We start from the raw sequence: 18,027 nt of genomic DNA, 5'->3' as shown, positions 1-18,027 counted from the left end.
ACTCATCGCAGACAATTGACTTTGCAGCAATACTACCATTCGTGATCCATCTTTCGGGCCACATGGGCGGGCATCTGGGAAAATAAACAGCAGGATTCGTTGACATCGATGGAGGAAGCTTGGCATGGGCTAAATGTGACTGGGACTTCAGCTGAAGAGGCTGAGGGGGTGATATAAAGACTGTGCTTTACGCCACACTTTGTCTGCATCTGACCAAATATACGGATTCAGCGGAGTGTCTTCTCCATTACCCTTTACGTACATACAGTGGTAAGGGTACCGTCGGAAATCTGACAAGGCTAATTGCGAAACGCAAGACCAGTCGAGACTTCGCGCATGTGCCCCACATCAACTCACAACTCAACTCATACCTTGGTATCGCCAAGTGTTTTGTGCGTAGGCAAGAGGTAGAGCAAAAGCCAAGTTACCTCACAGGAAAGGCGCCTCGAACTTCATTGTTAGAAGAAACTGTCCTTGTCTGATGCATGTGACAATGGATATAAATGGAAATAAGCATCTGACTGTCAGCTGGATCCCACCATACCCGAGAGAGGGTGACACTGCACCACCATAACTTCCTACACGCTACCAACCCATTCAGTTTATAACAGATTGGACAGCCCGTTCCTTATACAAGACGCGCGCTTGCAATCCTTCTGCAACAATTGTAAGATCCGTGTCCTCAAAGGATGCGTTGTCAACACTCAGGCTATCTAATCTAAACCCAAAGGATGGAAATTCCGCCCCCATCCGTCATGAAAACGAATTCAGGGTTGAAATAAGGCTGGCGCCTAGCACGGAGCAGCACACCCTCTTTGTCGGCCCTGATACCAGACATCGGCTATCGATCCTAAAAAGGGAAATGAGGTCAGCAATCCTCCAAGCCATCTACAGGGTCCCTTATTCTGACATTGGCTCTTGGGGGCCGTTTTTGTGGATTGTGTGCGAGTAGCTGAAAATATCCTTGTACCTTTATTTGGGGGCCGTTTTGATGTCGAGAATTATCTGAACAGCCTGATCACAGTTTTGTGTGATAATACTCAGTAACAAGAGAAGAACTTTTATGGTTACCTGCAGTTGTCAGCGTGGTATTTGTTTCAGTTTTGGGAACGGGAGGCTCTGGGTCGGCCGCTTTGTGAGATGTCAGCTTCCAGTGGCAAGCACGCTGCACAATGGCCTTATATACCTGCTCTGCCGTCGGGAATTCGGTCTTGTTGTTTCTCTTCTTTGTTCTGTAAAGGCTGTCTGTACCTGGTCTAGTGGTTTCTTGGAACAGTAAAAGAAGAGACGTCTAGCTCACAAGATGGTCAAGTAAGTCCCATTGATCGATTCCCTTGCTTGACGACCAATAACACAACCGGCCCTGGCGCTGCTCGATCCAGCTCGGCAATCTTGGAATGGTTACTGACAGCAATCCTTTCCAGTCAACCACCAAAGAAGCCCGCCGCCAAGGCACGCCCAGCTCCTGGCGCGCAACGTCCCCCCGCCGGTCGTCCGGGTCAAAAGCCTGTCCAGAGGCGAGCGCCCAATCAGCCAGTCGCACAACCAAGACCCGTTGCGACTAATCGCCCACCCGTCGGAAGACAGCCTGCACCTCATCAAGGCATGCAGATGGCTCAGATGAGACGACCTCAGCAAGGTTATGCTCCAGGACCAAGGCCCGCACAAGCACCGAGACAGGGACCACCAAGACCTCAACAAGCAAGACCTGCTCAATATCGACCAGCCCCAGCACACAGAGGTGGTCCTGCACCAGTACATCGCCCAGTTCAAAGCCACGGTGGTGGTCATAAAAGCGGAAGTTCCACAGCTATGAAAACTGCTGGTGTTATTGGAGGTGCAGCCGCAATCGGAGGAGCTGGTTATGCCATCCACAACCACTACAACAGCAGCTCCACCAACGTTTGAAGGAGATAGTAGCTACACCTACGACAACAGCCAGTACCAGTACGACAACAGCGACAATTCTATGTATCAGCAAGGCGACTACTACGACAACAGCGAGTACTACGACAACGGAGAATACTACTACTCTGACAATGGATCCGATCATGGTGACAGATATAATGACAACTATGATCCGGAAGCTCAATACAGCAGTGATAACAATGATGATCAACCAGCTGGTTATGAGCAGCCGCCAGCCCAGGACTTTCAGACGGACAATCAGAACGAAGAGCCTGGATGCTGTGCCGAGTGCTGTGGCGATGATTGCTGTGAGTGCAACAACTGCTGTGGTGATGACTGTTGTGAGTGTAAAAGTTGTTGTGATTGCGACGATTGCTGCGGCGATGACTGCTGCGGCTGTGGCGGAGATGGTAAAGAGGGGAGTGGTGGTTGTGTTGTAATGTAGATATGGATATGATCTTGATTTAGGTTCCATTGTATATGATTTGGATAGTTGGCGATGGGTATGTGATTTTGAAACAGTAATCGGCAATTCTAATGACGCATACATTTTCTTCTCTCCGTCTTTTTTCGCAAATGATCATAAGCAATTGATCGTGAGCAGAAGTTGGAACTCTCGCGATTGCACCAGGGTTTTGTTTTAGTGTGGCATTGGCATAAAGGCTTCCATTTCGCAGGTAAAACAGGATGTATTATTGCAAAGGTGTTAATTAGTCTAGTAATCTATGTCATCTACTTGCGGCACAGTCGGCCAGTCTGCCTGGTCACATAGGCGGGTTGCCCAGTGATGTACCAATCCTCACTACCAACGGCGGTAGGAGCATAAAGGAGACCATAAGGATCAATCTTCTGCTTCAACTGGTACAGCTTCTTGTAGTTAGATCCAAAGTAAGACTGACCAAAGTCGGGGTCCATAACATCACCCTCGTTACCGTAACCGCCACCACCGGGGGTAACAGCCTTGAGACGCTCCATGATGTCAAAGGTGATCTTGTTGTTCACCCTAGCGATCTCCTCCTCGGTGTCGTCGAGCTTCCAGTTGAGGGCGGTGATGACAAACATGTTGGCGTCGCGCCAGGCAGGGTTGGCTGAGTTGGCAGGAGTCTCCTTGGTTTGCTCAGCGTTGATGTTGTAGAGGACCAGGACACCATCTTCCTTGAGGATACCCTTCAGAGTCTCAATGGTCTTGTCGAGAAGCTTGGAGTCGTCCCAGTTCTTACGGGGAATGAGACGAGATCCAGAGCGACCGGTGTAGCTGCCAGCATTCTCGGCAGGGAAGTGAGTCTTCCAGGCAGGGTAAAAGCTGTCGTGTTGGAAGAATTCGGGCTTTGGGTCAACGCCAAGTTCCTTCCATTCATCAAGGAGAGGCTGAACCATCTTCTTGAACTTAGGGAGGGGCATGTTGGGAACCATCCAAGGGTTCATGGTCCACAGATAGCTTCCATTGCCCTGGGGGAAGATGAAACCGTAACCGTAGCTCTTCTTGTCAGAGTACTCAGGGAAGCGGCGCCAGTAAGCCTCAAGTGCTTTGAAGAGCTTTTCTTCTGAGATACCGGCTTGCTTGGTCACGACGCTCCAGGTCATACCGGAGAAGGACATCTTGGGGTAGACACGGACAGTCATGGAGACGACGACACCCCATGTGGCGGGACCACCACCACGGATGGCCCAGAAGAGGTCAGTGTTTTGCTTCTCATCGGCAGTGACGAAGCGACCATCGGGTGTGACGATCTCAGCACTGAGAAGCTGATCGGCAGCAAGACCAGCGATAGGGCTGATAGGAGAGTGACCACCTCCAGGAAGGTATCCACCAGTAACACCGACATCCTAAGAACACATTAGCTTAGATCAAATAAGTTCAAAGGGGAATAACTTACGCGACACTCTCCGCCGACAGCAGTGTATCCCTCCTTGTCAGCAGCCTGATACAAGTCCTTGACCTGAACACCAGCACCAAGCTTGAAAGCAGGACCAGTGTACTGGCTGTTACCGCGGTAGTTCTTGGTGAACTTGACATCCTTCAGGTGATGTGTCCAGATGCTAAGAGCACCAGCACCAGTGCTCTTACCAAGGAAGTCATGACCAGTGTTGTGGATGACAAGGCGGAGGTTCAGGTTGCGGGCAAAGTTGACAGCGAGCTGGATCTGAGCAACGTTGGTGGCCTTCATAGCGTACAGGGGGAAGCCACCGATGGTGCACTTGCCGCCTGAGGCAGCGTTGCTGGGCTCGCAGGTGGCGCCTTGGAAGAGAGGGGACATGACCGATGTAGGATCATCGATATGTGTTGTGCTGTTGGACCAGTTGTCCAGAAGGAATTTACACTTCTCTTCATCGTAGTGCTCACCCTTGTAGCAAGCTGAGCCAAGAGGAACAGTTTTGATGAGTGCGCCGCCGGTGAGAAGGTCAAAGACACTCCAGATGAACTTGCCAGGGAAAGCCTTGTCGCCAGGGAAGACCTTGCACTTGGAGTGGGAAAGGGCATTTCGCTTCTTAGATGTCTTTGTGTCGGCAAAGTAGAATAGGTCAACATCACTCAAGTTCAAGTCGGTGAGGTTAGCAAGGACAGCATCAGTCAGCTGAGGAGTAGCATCGGCGAAAGGGCTTTTGGAAGAAGCAGTCACAGGCTTTGTCCAAGCAGGGGCAACATTGCTCTCATCCGCAGCTATTCAATGTTTCAGATTAGCGATGGATCAACAGAGAAATAAGAACAGAGTTACATACGGACCGCCTTGCCATCGACATCGATCGTCTGACCAAGGGTAAAAGGGACGAGCGCGGCAAGCAGCCACGAGAAATGAGAGCCTTGCATGTTCAAAGTTTACAGGCTGCAGGGACGCCAAGAAAAAGGAACGAGAGTGGGATGAAGAAGATGAAAGGGAAGGAGATCGTCTTAAGCCACATTCTACAGACTATATATCTAACACTAGTCTTTACAATCCTCCCAGCGGGCGTTGGTTGAATGTCAGAACGGTGGTTAGTACGCATTAGGTAGTAATTACCTGAACTTCTGGATCATGGGCCGATTACCCATCCATGCTGTCTGTTGGTTGACGGTGGGGAAGCGAACAGGACGAGGGGAGGCCTGGCAGGATGAAAGGCCCTGCAGATGTTCGGTTGCGAAAACCCCGAATAGAACGCGGACGGATGATACTCCGACTGGCGCTATTTTCTTTAGCACAACGGAAGATTCCCCGGTGGATCATGATGCTCGATCAATAAGCTTGGCTTCTTCTAATTGCGTTCCATTGGTAACGGTATTCGACCAACAGATGGTGTTTGCCAAGTCTAGAATCTGTGTGACACATCATAATTGTGATTGGAGCGGGAGACAACCAACAGCATTATGCATACGGGCAAATTTTACGGCATGGGAATGTATGACCGACAAAGTTCATGATCCTGGTCAGCCCAAGAACCTTATGTTGAGCGGTGTCTTCTAGACCACCGGTAGATGTCAACTGCCGAGAGCACTAGGAATAACATTAGCAAAGAATCTGGTTTGTTCTTAATGACATTTTTATCATCTCTCAGCTTTCCATCTCAAAACTCTCCAATTTTCTCTCCATTGTCTGTCTGATTAAAGTCATTGTAACCTTCGCTCTCCCGCCCTCCCGCTGACGAGGATCATCTCAATACAGAAAAGATCATCAGAAAGCTGTCTAGCTGAGACGCGCGATGGATCACAATTAGGGTTGCGACTGGCTGTAAACCCGGTACAAAAGCTCGGGGCTTCAGGGATCTGGGGAAGGGATCCTCGGGTCCGGTCCACCAAGATTTCCTCGCTTAAGCGACGTCGGGGTCCTCCTGTACGTTGCATGCTGTTAATGCGTTGGTTGTTGAAGATTCCTTACTGAAGAAATTTAGGCTAATAAATCCCTCGAATGGCGATCTTGGCCGTTTGAGTATAAGCGAAGGAAGAGAGATTAGATGAGTGGTTCTTTTATGCTTATCGCTTAAGCTTGAAGGATTGTCTATCCCACTTGACTCCGAGATCTAAAGACGCTAGAAAAGTCTGACTGCTGTACAATTGAGACGAATCTCCTCTTTGGTTATTTTCTGGTTTGATGGAAGGACAAAATGAAGATTGACAAGTTTTAGCTGAGGCTGCTGACGTGTTTCAGCCACCAATACAAGCTCAGGCAGAAATGTTCTTTAGCAGACGCCACCAAACAACCAACTAACTGTTTCCACCATCAATCCTTTGACAACCAACATGCATAACCGTAAACACAGCTAGGTCTGGCATGTAATTTCCCCATCCCACTTCAGTCCTGAATGCCCAACCAATCTTGCAGTCGGACGCAATGCGGGATATGTGGCACAGAAAGAGCTGAAGCCCCGAGTCCTTGGACGAGGGACAGAACAAGCATCAAGTCTAGAACCAACAGTCGGGAGTTTTGCTACCAAGTCCCGGGTATCACTTTCCTCTTTGGTGGTCGTTTCCCAGGAACCAGAAACTGATCTGCTGTCTCACATCGTATGCAAGATGGTGGTTCAGCTCTTCACTCACGGGCCAAGCCTGATTCCCTCACAAACTCTGTTTGAGTACGCAGCCTTATTGCGCTTTGAAGATTCTGCTGCCCCTGGAACCAACAATGTACATAAATTCGTAGTGACCCATCGTTGTTATATCTAAATGATCTTCTTTCCGATTTTCCCTTCCGTCTCCATTTCTTCCCCTGCTGCCAAGGGCGGATCAAACGTGACCGATCGCAAAGGTCTTCCGGATCAGCGCGTTGCATCGTCTCTCAAAAGCAACTTAAAGTTGCATGCAACATCTTAGGGTTTCGACAATCGTTTGCTTGGACTTTCATGATGGACTGGTCACATATTTACGCCCGCACGGGACCGCCGCCCTTCCCTAATCCCACGACGCTTCCGACGACACCATTGCAGCAAAAAGGCCTTGCTGCCTTGTTCATCTTTCCAATTTTGTCGATCTTGTTCGTGTCAATGCGCATTTACAGTCGCGTGACCTCACGGACGACAGGCTTAGGTAGGCAATTACAAGACTTGTGCTAGATGCCAAATGCTCACTGTTTCTTATAGATGACTACCTTATTCTTGGAGCGCTGGTAAGTACACTATTTACCAGTCAATCGTCCAGACAACTAACATCGTCAGCTTTTTGCTCTGCTTATGATCCCACCTCTTTATATGTGTAAGTCGTCTCTGTCTCCAATCTCCCATTCTTATTGTACTAACACTCGCATGTTAGTCATGAAACTCAATTACTGGGGATTTAGAGCCTACGATGTACCGAAAGATCTCGATATGCGCGCCGGTTTCTGGTGGAACTTCCTCGTGCAAATGTTTTATAACCCCGTCCTCGCTCTCGTCAAGGCTTCGATCCTCGTCTTTCTTCTTCGACTGGGTGGTCACAAAACGAACGTACGATACGCAATTCACGGACTCAATATCTTCAACGCTCTCCACGCCGTCGCTATCTTCTTCACTGCACTCTTCCAATGTTGGCCGATTGAAGCAAACTGGGATTTCTCGCTACGAGGGCAGCCGGGGGTGCAGTGTGTTGATAACTGGTTCCATGTCATTGCTTCCTGCATCACTATCGTGACGGACTTCCTTGTTGTTGCGCTGCCATTCTGGATCTTCTTGGGTCTATCAATGCGATGGGCGACCAAGATTGCTGTGATCGGTGTCTTTGTCCTGGGTAGTCTGTAAGTACTTTCGCATCACATCAATCTCCAAGATACTAACAAATTGCAGAGTCGGTATCATCGGCATCGTGCGAGTCATCTCTATTCATCACCAGCTCGTCGAAGGACCCGACCCAGGCGAGGACACATTCTATACCGTTCTTCCGGTCTGGGGTGCCGTCGAAACAAACATCGCCATCATCTGCGCTTCCATCCCAGCTCTCCGACCGCTTTTCCGACGATGGTTCCCTTCACTCTTTGGAGGAAGCTCTGGAGTAACATCCGGCACACCCTACGCCGACCGATACGGAACTGGTACTCGTGGAACCAATGGATTGAGGTCGCATAACCACGATAACATACACCTTAAAGACCTTCGAGGATCAAGGAATCAACATACTGAGATTCGAAGTGTGTCGCCGACTGGGTCGGAAGAAGAGATTATGACGTATAACGGGATTATGCGGACGACAAATGTTGATGTCGTGTACGAAAATAGTTCAAAGGCGGCTGTAGAAGAGACCAGAACGACTAGATCAAGGACCTCCAGCGAGATGAAGTATGGGAATAACATGCCAGAGACCAGGCCCGGCGTCTAGGGCACTACTAAAACATAAATATCTTCCGTTTGTACAATAGTTTATTTTATACCCATACCTTTTATACTTCGTCGAATGATTCCTTCAATTGACTTGCGCAAGAATCAGTCAAATGCGCAAAGATGTAACTTTGTTTGAAGAAACTTTAAGATTCGTTGTCCTGTACGTATCAATTGACCCGACGGATGTTTCTGTCTGTATCGCCGGTAGCACAATCCGTTCTCAACCCCTTCTCCCAAGTCATTGTGCTGAAGGTGTTATCTGGTCAAGAGCTCTGGCTGGGGTACATAGATTGGCATAACATCGCAAATGAACAGGTCGGTGTGGCTCAGTTGGTTAGAGCGTTGGTCTCATATCTGGTTTCTCAGATTGACTCGGTTAAACACCAGGGTTATCCAAAGGTCGAGAGTTCGAGCCTCTCCACCGACATTTTTGACTTTTTGCCCACTTTATCTACCCTATCTCTTGTATCAACGACCTTTTTCTTTTGTGGTCAATCATGAACAATCAATCGGAAAGCGTTGAGCAGTACGGCTTTTCCATCTGTCTTTTTGCAACTTCTTCAAATTGATCCGTCCTGAATACCTGGTATTTGCATCACAATTTCCTTTATCACCTGAACATCAAACAGTGATGTGGTTGACGCGACCAATAAAGTATCTCAAATACAAAAGAAAATCGAATAACATTCACATCTAGCTAATAGTCTCAGACGCCGGCTTGACATGCTTATCCAGCCCCAGCTCAAAGAAACTCTCAATCAAACTCAACGTAGCCAACGCAGCACCATATGTCATCTCAACCTGCTGCTTAGGATCAGCCTCCACTGATGGGCTGTCAGTCAAACCCTGACCCTGTGTGTTGAACTGCGTCTCAGGCATCTCCTCAGGCAGCGGGTGAAAAGGCAAGCCCTTGGGCATAGCACCGCCTCTCTCCAAAGGCTGACCAATGTCCTCATTATTCTCCTTATCTCCCTTCTCACCTGGCTCAGTAGGCGCTTGTCTGAGCAAGTCCAACACGATGCTGTAGGCTTCGAATTTCTTGTTGCCGTTCTGAAGACCTTGAAACATGACGTATACTGCTCGAATCACGCTTTCCAGCGCGCCGACGATCCAGGCGTGGTGGGAAGAAGCTGCTTCTCCGACGAGATAGAGTTGACCGAACGCGTTAGGCTTGATGATCTCCTGCCACATGTTGGAGAATTGGCCTGGGCCAAAGTAAGCAAAGGCACCAGACATGTTCTGGTCTCTGTACCAGTCGTAGCCGTGATGGTCGATGTATTGCTCCTCCAGAAGTTTGACTAGATCCTCAAAAGGATAGTCAACCCTGGCGTGAAGCCGAGCAAGATCGTGGATCATGAGACGCTTGAGCTCCGCTTCGTTTTGAGGAGAGTCGGGTGAGCAAAGGGACCCAATACGCTGGGCATCTTGACCCCAGGTATAAGAGCAGAGTAGCACAGCTGGCTTCTCAGGATCCCACTTATCTCCTTCATTGGACTTGATGTTGTATGAAGGGTACACGCAGACACGCAGAGGTAGGTCCGTTCTAGACACTCCGCCCTTTTTGATGTTGAAGGGTTCCTTCTGCCACCATGCAGTTCGGAACTTCATGCCAACCTTGGACGAAGCGCCGTACCCAAGTGCTCGGATAGCCTGCTTAGTTCCATAAGACAAGCCAGCATCGCGCAACTCCATGCGCTGAAGAGCAGCGAGAGTAGTGCTGTTGAAGATGGCGAAGTACTCGCGGTCCTTGCTCTCAACCTTGTTCGTCTTGGGGTCCGTTCTTGTGGTCTTGATCTTCATTGGAGTGAATTCGTTGGCGCGGCGCCGGGGAACTTGAGCGTCAATTGATTGGACCTTTGTGTTAAACTCGACGCGCTTCTTGGCCTTGACAGCCATCTTCCTGGCGATTTCTTGAGCGCCACCATCGACGCACCACCAGTATTGAGTGTTCTTGTTTGGTGAGTCTTTGTCCATGTCGTCGGTATGGAAATCGAGCTCCTCCAAGACACATTCTGTGAGGGACTGGTCGTACCATCCGGTTCCGCTATACAAGGTCAGTTGCTGCAGCTTGCGATGATTCTGGAATGCTTACTAGGTAGCCGTCTCGAGCCACTCAATCGTGTTGAAATTGTATCCAGGGCCCAGAGGAACCTCGTCGTCGCCTACTGAGAGTTCCTCTGTCTTCTTATTCTTGTCCTTCTGGCCTCTGGAGGTTTGTCAGCTTTTATCTTGGAGTCCCTTGGTGGCTGAACTCACGAGCCAAGGTACTGACGAACGCTCATATGGTCAGCCTTCATAAGTAATTGAAACAAGGCCGTGGACTTGGTGGTTAGGTCATCGTCATGCACCTCTCCAGCTTTACCCTCATGTTGCTTCTTCAGCGCGATGATCTCCTTGAATTTGTCCTCGACATGTTTCAAGAATTTACCCAGAGCCTTCCCGACAAGATGACCGGGATCTTCTTTAAGATACCTGAAACGAGTTAGATCTGATCTCACTAAGATAATTCAGTATAGGCCATACTCAGCTGGGATCTGGCCATTAGGAGCTAAGCCACTGTTAATCTTATAGGGATCATCGGGATTCATTCCTTCGGCCCAGACATCGCCACACTTGGAAATGTCGTTGAAGTATGATGGGCAGACGTTGTCGATATCCTTAAGGTAGTAAGGGATCAAGCCTGGCTTGCTAGTCTGGGTGATACCGATATATTCGAAGAGCTGAAATGTTCTAGGGAATGGCCGGTCAATTTTGCACGCTGTGGAAGGGTATGTGGTCTTCAGGCTTACCTCTTCATGATTGAATTGTTGGGAAAGCGCATGGCGCCAACATCATAGTAATCATGCTCCTCATCGGAGAAGTGATGAGTGTAAAGACGGCCACCAAGCCTTTGTGCCCCAGCGGCTTCAAGAACATCGTAGTTGATCTTCAGACCCTTGCCCTTCAGGTCGGGATGATCGTTGAGCCAGTCAAACAGAAGGGCAGTAAACAAACCGGCGACACCAGCGCCAACAATGCCGACATCAATTTGACCATCGGCTTTAGGTATGTAACCACGACCAGTTCTTTCTTCAGTGACCTCTCTCAACTTACCGATGGTCTTGATGTTGGAAGCATCAGGGACCAACTCTTTAACTCCCTTAAAATCATAGTCCATTGTCTTTTGGGCAACGTTACGTGCCCACATGTGCTTGTAGGAGGAGGTGAGCTGATGAGTTTCCTCAACAGTGGAGGCCATGGCTGGTAGAATAGTCATCGTGAATGGATTGAATGAAATGAAAAAGCTGCTTGAGTACAAATAATTCCATGATTGTCAGGAAATAAGCTATTTATATACAACTTATTACTGCCTAACGTATGGTGATTCTTGCTATTACTTTTGACAGCTGCGACAATAGCATTTCAAGCGTCTCGCCTGATAACGAGTGGAGGTCTTTGACCGGTGAACATTCAGCTGAGTCTTGGCCGTCTAGATCCAGCCTGTCGCTCAACTTACATTCCTGCATTAGTAAATCGGCTATTGACAATTTGCATGTAGGAATGGCTACTAACGAAGAACGCGAAATGGTAAGTCGCTCACATGGCATTTCCCAGGAATTCTCAATAGACCTTTCTCCGGCGAGTCCGTCTCGGATGAGAAGATGGCTAGCTAATGGGAGCTGTTCGCACCTCCGTTGATCTACCCGCATTAAGCTATCGAATTCCTTGGCGATATTGTCTCATTCATCGCCCCAAAAGGTGCAGGGATCTAGGTCGGTTCGCCTATATTCTGCAGGTCTCGGACTTTAGCGAATAGCATCTTTTCTACTTGTATTATCTCGACAGGGCTCTGAGACCATGGGCCAATCAAGACACTAATATTTCAGCGTCTAAGACAAAGAAATGGGGACAACGGTCTCGACGTTTCGGAACCTTCGAAAATGGAAAAGACGCTGCGGCTGGTCACAAACATGGCGCTGAATAAGGCGGCTGAAATACCCTTTCTACTCCGTCAAATGGTGGGGGTCGTTTGGAGTTATCCATATCATTCCTCTTGGTTTCTTGCGGCTGAAAGCAGGGGTTATGCACTGGCTGAATATGTCTCGGACTTGGTATCTTCTTTTCACATCGAGAACCTTTTGTGGCTGCCTGATCACAGGGGAAAATGCATCAGCTTCTCAAACAGGGCTTGTTTTCTCCATCAACTCGCCCTCCAGAGAGGACTTCAACTCACTACCCCGCTCGACAGATATGCGGCGCAAACGGCAATGTCTTAGTTCTGGCGGGTAGCACAAAAGCGGTAGTTGTGATAGATCTCTTCGACCTATGAGATGCGTTCTATTTCTACGCCGCCATGTGGTCTCTCATTGGTGTATACTAGAGCGTTCGATCCTAAGTCACAGCTGAGCGGTCAGAATATTCCAATTGCAGATATCCGTCAGTTCGCGGCTGCTCATTTAAGCCACAGTGACTGAAGTTACGTTCTAGACTTCTAAACGTTGAGATGGAGGCGGAACAAGTCACCTTTGTGTTGACAGACTTCATGGCATCCAGACGTGAGGGGAATCTCCCGGGTTGCCAGACCACCATGATCACAAAGTCTCTTCCTGTGACGTTCTCTTCGCCGTAGAAGATAAAAGGGATCCCATGCCCACTACATCAACTTCAATTCTTCCCATAACCTCACCATCCTCACCATCCTCATCACCTCTTATTACCCCAACCTTTCTACCATTTATCAGCCATGGAGGTAACTCTTGAGGACCTCGCACCTACTGCTCCCTCCGTCATCATTGATATCCCAAGGGAGTTTAACTATGGTCCGACCGTTCTTCAACCAGCTCTCCACCTCAATGGCGAGTCTAAGAATGGTCATCATGAGCTCAAGAACGGCCACCACAAGACCACTGAGGAAAAGGGCCCTCCCCCTCCGCCCCTGGATGCCCTAGCTGAGTTCAAGGGCACATTCAGCGGTTACGGATTCAACACTATCTTCCGACCCGCTAGTCGAAAGACTCCAACCAAGTTCCCCAAAGAGCCAACTGACCAGTTTGATGATAACCTTTTACAACTCAACCTCACTGGCGAGACTCAGGTCTTCGGTGATCTGTTGACAGATGTCCCGAACCGTGGGCTGTTCGAGCAGGCTGATATCACTCTGATTGGTCTTCCCTACACGCAGACAATCGTTGATGCTATGCCGCCTCCTGAAGGGCAGACTGCACCTGCAAACCCTCCGGGCATCCACTTTGAGCCTGGACTCTGGATGAGAGTTCCTAAGGTGGAAGAGATGCCAGAACTTCCTATGTCTTTCTGCCGTATGGGATCTATCCCTCACGGTACTACCATCAACGCTCAAGGTTTTGACGCTCCTGTCACTGAGCCTGGTGCACCCAAATTTCCCAAGATCGATATCACCCCCCTTGTCCTTCCACTTGGCCCAGGCCCCGTTGATGTTGCGATAAAAAAGGCAAAGAAGGCGACGTTTAACAGCCAGACAGCTAGTGATGACAGTTCGCGTCGCCTTCCCCAAGACTTGACCCTCTTCATGGAGAACGGCACCATCACACAAGAGATCCTCAATGACCCGAACACAATCCTTTCCCAAGCCAACAAGGGCAAGCACATCGTCCACAACACCATGTTTACTGTCTCAACCAATGCACCCGCCGGTAAGTTCGGCGGCGGAACATCCAACATCGGCTTCAACATCGGCGCCGACGCAGGTCAAAAGGGCCCAGCCAAGAAGGCAGACAAGAATGGAAACGCCAATGCCGTCGATGTGACCGCTCAGTACTGGGTCTCCAAGATCCACGCTGAAGTTGAACTCGATCCTGGAATGCGTGTCGGCCAGACCGTTTCCCCTGCTGCCAAGGGGCCCAGAGATGCGGTGCCGGAGTTCTATATCGACAAGGATGTGAAGATTCCTGCAGAGAGGAAGACTGTTACCGTCGCTTATTCTCAGATTCAGTATTCTCAGATGGTATTTTTGGATTTCAACGGACTCAAGTGGCCGCATGTTACCGTTGCGACGCTTGCTCCTATTGTTCAAGCGCAGAAGCCCACTCTTTCATCTGCCATCAAAGCCGTCAAGGCATAGTCGATGTAAAGACAATGCTGTCTCATTAAAGAGAATTTTAGTTTCTGAGATATGGCCTTCCTCGGCAATATTACTTAGCTTTCCTTTGTTAAAAGATTATCTCAATATCAAGCTTCTTTACCATCACCCTTCATTCTTTCTGTGACATGCATGCCGTGGTTTCAAATCATCACTGTTACATATTTTAGCCCCATATAAAATTCATGGAGATAAGTCTTTCACTACCGTATTGTACGTGTTCTGACACAGTCAACAATCATGCTTTTGGAGATCCTCATTCAGCCACAGAATTCAACTCCTTCTTGCCACCAAATCACATATACGACTGAAGCTGCCTGAGTGAGTAACGATGTTTTTACATCGGTGGAAGTAGCACAAGTAGCGTCCCGTGTCACTATGACTGACAATTTCGTGACCCTGATTCACCCAGACCCGTGGTAGATAGTTGACACTGATTCACCTAGCACAGTCACGTCTCGGCTGCTTGATCACAGTAGTTCAAACCTCCATATCGTCTATATCTATACAAGACGGTTTACAGCTTGGCCAAACAGCACACAACACACCATTGTTACACTCAGGAAAACAGAGATCAACAGCCAGAATACAACCATCAAAACGTTTCCCAGCAGCAACACCAAACCATCATACACCATGGGTCTACAGAATAAGCCACGACAGGAACACACCATGTGGAAGTGTCAAGGCAGAATGCTCGACCAGATCTGTGGAGCTGTGACCGACATAAAAGAATTGTATTGCTCAAAGTGCGGTAAGAGACGAGCTGTCAACGACGAAGCGCTCGCGAACGGCACCAATGTTATCGGGACTCTCCACAGCGTGGATTCTCAGGGCGTGGAGACCTGGAATTACCCCGGGCCTGAACCTCATAAGAAGACTTAATTCCTCACGGGGATGGGGAAACGTTGAGGGAGAAGGGCAAGTCGAGAGACCCGGTGTATAGAGGGACTCTTTAGTCAATCGCTATGAAATAAAAATACAATTCGTCAAACGTTACACATATTGCTGCCAAAGATCTTAATCAAAGTGCTTAACATCCGCCTTCTCCGAAACCTTGGTGTTTTCAGTCTCATAAAGACCTTCAGGTGCGTCACCGAAGACGACAGAGATCTCCTCGAGTGTACGTCCCTTAGTCTCGGGGTAGAAGAAGAAGATAACGAGACCGTAAGAGACGAGCAGGGCCACGTAGACGATGTAGTACTTCCAGCCAATAGCAGCCAAAGCGATTGGGTTTACGAACACGTTGAAAATGAGGGCGGAGATCATGATAATCCAGAGCGCGGACATACCACGGCTGCGAAGCTGGAAGGGCCACAGCTCGAGAGGGTAGGCGACTTGGAGAGGAGTACTGGGGAATTTGTTAGTAACATGGCCGGAGTAGAAAGTACGAGTTTATGCTTACATAGCAACACCGTAACCGGCATTGAAACAGAAGATGAATGGGATCATGGTGATACCAACAGCCTTGGATCCACTGGCAGCGAAGCTTCCTGACAAAGCAGTGATTAGGATAAAGCTGACAAGCATGATAGCGCAAGATAGCAAGAGAAGAGGACGTCGTCCAAGACGCTCAACACACAAGGCACCAGTGCATGCAGCGATCAAGCTCCAGATCTGAAGGCAGCCATTGATCAAAGTCTGATCAGTGACGCTAGTGATACCGACTGTGCTGAGGACTGTGGCAAGGTAGTAGCTGACGACTCCGTTACCAACCCATTGACAGTAAATGGCGAGGGTGAGAGTGATGAAGAATCGTCGACGGTGAGCCTTGGTGGAGACCAGGGTCATGTAGGATGTGGACTTGGTGGCTTGTTTCTCGGATTCGATGGCTGTGATAATTTCGTGGAGTTCGAAGTCGACGAGAGGGTGGTTGACATCGCCTCCCTGTGAGAATAATTAGAATTACGCTGGGGAATTATACCAGTAGATGAACTTACAGCGTGCATCTTTGCCAAAATTCGGCGAGCCTCCTCTTCACGTCCCATGGAGATCAGCCATCGAGGGCTTTCATCAACCATGATCAGAGCAGGAAGACCACATAGAGGCAAGGCGATTTGAAGAAGGGTAGGAATTCTCCACGCCCAGTCATCATAGTGTCTCGTACCATACGAGGCCCAAGATGCAATGATACCACCAACGAAGTAGTTACAGTTCATGAGAGCCGAAACAACACTTCGCTGACTAGGATAGGCAATCTCGGTGATGAGAAGAGGTACCGCAGTGGCGAACATGCCAGTTGGCAGACCAAGAATGAAACGACCAGCAATCCATTGAGCTTCAGATTGGGCACTTGTTTGGAGACCAACTCCAATTGCAAGTGGAATGAAAGCAACGAAGATTGGTATACGACGGCCAAATCTGTTGGCGAGCCATGAGCTGGGAGGGCAGGCGACGATGAAGCCGATGAAGTAGGAACAGTTGATGAATCCGGACCACTCGCCGGTCGGGTTACCCATGAAGGTGTTCCATTGGGGGAAGGACTGGAGGGAGTTGAGCAAACTACCATCATATCCAATGGCAGACTCTGTCGATTTCTGTTAGTGAAGGTATGATAAGAGACGAAGGCCAATACTCACGAAAGCAGACCAAACCAAGGATAAGACCATTAAGCTTGGCCAAATGAGCCTGCTTGTACCAAGGCGTCGTAGGGTTCGGCAAAACAGCCATGACGCCGCCCATAGCGGGCTGATCATTGTTATCAACAGCCATGGCTTCAAATAAGCTTAAAGAATTAGTGTCTAAGAGAAAAGCAACAGGCCCAAAAAATAAAGGTGCGATCAGCAAACAGTTATATATGTAAACCCACAGACAGACCCAATTCCGCTCCGCCGTCACCCGACAAGAAACAAGCTTAGATCGCGGGGTCTCCAGTTTCTAGTTCCCCAGGTTATGAGCAAGGAGCGTTAACTAAGACTTGGATGTTACCCAGTTCCACTTAGCTGAGCCCGTTCAGATCAGGAGAGTAACCGTTCACCCCGCAATGATTTGATCTTTTGGTTCTTCATGTTTGCCGAAATCCCCTGTTCTGAGCGGGTACGAGTCATTAGTATGCAACGGTACGATTCAAGAAGTTTGTTGGTGTCTCGAAATGAGGACCTAGTGCCGGTGATCGTGACCACATTTCGGTTGAGTGTCGGATAACTAGAGACTAAATAATCTAATTGGTTTAGTGAGATGCACCTTGATTTCGGCAGTTCTATTCCGGCTTCGCTTGACTCACTCTTTGGTCAAGCTGAACTGATCTGATATTCGTATTTGCTGATCGATATTCGCACAAATTCACGTCTCTCTTCATCTGGTAGATCATCATAAATGCAGCAATCGCCTGTACCTTCGCTCCTCGCTTGACTCCAACCATGGAAACGTTTTTCCAGACTCCCCAGTGGAAACCGACCCAACGACGTAAATAAAACGGGTTTCCCAAGCCCATGCCCCAGTCTCTCCAAACCTTCCTTCGTCCTCACGCGTTCTTCCCCAATCCCAACACGGAGCCCCATGCTTTTTTAGCGCGTCTACCCCGGTCTTGAAGAAGAACAAGGCCGCGAGTAATGCCGAGAGTTGGACAGGTTCCCCAGAATCTGGTCAGATGATTGACACAAGTTGCGAGAGGAGAGCAGTTACGTGAGCATTTGATCATCTTCAAACTGTAATTGATACATCCTTTGACGTGAAATTGGTGTAAAGCCTGCTATTTCCAAGAGAAAGATCAGGGACCGGGTTTGGAGAGCGGTCTCTGTCAAACCCACATCGTCTTGTCCGGA

At 48.9% G+C, this 18,027-nt stretch overlaps 6 protein-coding genes across 6 annotated transcripts; 3 read left to right on the top strand and 3 right to left on the bottom strand.

Moving 5' to 3' along the window:
* Positions 1 to 1,303: 1,303 nt before the first annotated feature.
* FIESC28_07131 (uncharacterized protein) lies at positions 1,304 to 2,348 on the top strand (the record flags this gene model as incomplete). The annotated part of the gene is made up of 4 exons (XM_031161272.1): positions 1,304 to 1,311; positions 1,425 to 1,861; positions 1,911 to 2,216; positions 2,263 to 2,348. The coding sequence occupies 4 exons, from the start codon at positions 1,304 to 1,306 to the stop codon at positions 2,346 to 2,348; spliced, it is 837 nt and encodes a 278-aa protein (XP_031014673.1).
* A 292-nt stretch (positions 2,349 to 2,640) lies between these two features.
* FIESC28_07130 (uncharacterized protein) lies at positions 2,641 to 4,717 on the bottom strand (the record flags this gene model as incomplete). The annotated part of the gene is made up of 3 exons (XM_031161271.1): positions 2,641 to 3,735; positions 3,786 to 4,570; positions 4,630 to 4,717. 3 exons carry the CDS (start codon positions 4,715 to 4,717, stop codon positions 2,641 to 2,643), a joined length of 1,968 nt encoding a protein of 655 aa, XP_031014672.1.
* A 2,006-nt stretch (positions 4,718 to 6,723) lies between these two features.
* On the top strand, positions 6,724 to 8,164 carry FIESC28_07129 (uncharacterized protein; the record flags this gene model as incomplete). The annotated part of the gene is made up of 5 exons (XM_031161270.1): positions 6,724 to 6,904; positions 6,958 to 6,983; positions 7,033 to 7,069; positions 7,127 to 7,586; positions 7,636 to 8,164. 5 exons carry the CDS (start codon positions 6,724 to 6,726, stop codon positions 8,162 to 8,164), a joined length of 1,233 nt encoding a protein of 410 aa, XP_031014671.1.
* A 695-nt stretch (positions 8,165 to 8,859) lies between these two features.
* Positions 8,860 to 11,422, bottom strand: FIESC28_07128 (uncharacterized protein; the record flags this gene model as incomplete). The annotated part of the gene is made up of 5 exons (XM_031161269.1): positions 8,860 to 10,210; positions 10,259 to 10,372; positions 10,423 to 10,638; positions 10,690 to 10,896; positions 10,956 to 11,422. The coding sequence occupies 5 exons, from the start codon at positions 11,420 to 11,422 to the stop codon at positions 8,860 to 8,862; spliced, it is 2,355 nt and encodes a 784-aa protein (XP_031014670.1).
* A 1,467-nt stretch (positions 11,423 to 12,889) lies between these two features.
* On the top strand, positions 12,890 to 14,245 carry FIESC28_07127 (uncharacterized protein; the record flags this gene model as incomplete). Its single annotated transcript, XM_031161268.1, has 1 exon — positions 12,890 to 14,245. One exon carries the CDS (start codon positions 12,890 to 12,892, stop codon positions 14,243 to 14,245), a length of 1,356 nt encoding a protein of 451 aa, XP_031014669.1.
* A 1,038-nt stretch (positions 14,246 to 15,283) lies between these two features.
* On the bottom strand, positions 15,284 to 16,975 carry FIESC28_07126 (uncharacterized protein; the record flags this gene model as incomplete). Its single annotated transcript, XM_031161267.1, has 4 exons — positions 15,284 to 15,614; positions 15,669 to 16,150; positions 16,204 to 16,790; positions 16,843 to 16,975. 4 exons carry the CDS (start codon positions 16,973 to 16,975, stop codon positions 15,284 to 15,286), a joined length of 1,533 nt encoding a protein of 510 aa, XP_031014668.1.
* Between the last annotated feature and the right edge of the window lie 1,052 nt (positions 16,976 to 18,027).

Source organism: Fusarium coffeatum (assembly GCF_003316985.1).
Source record: "Fusarium coffeatum strain FIESC_28 chromosome Unknown BRIP53273_contig_155, whole genome shotgun sequence".
NCBI classification, from domain to species: Eukaryota; Fungi; Ascomycota; class Sordariomycetes; order Hypocreales; family Nectriaceae; genus Fusarium; species Fusarium coffeatum.
Note: the sequence above shows the minus strand (reverse complement) of the source record. Positions and strands in the feature narration are given on the sequence as shown.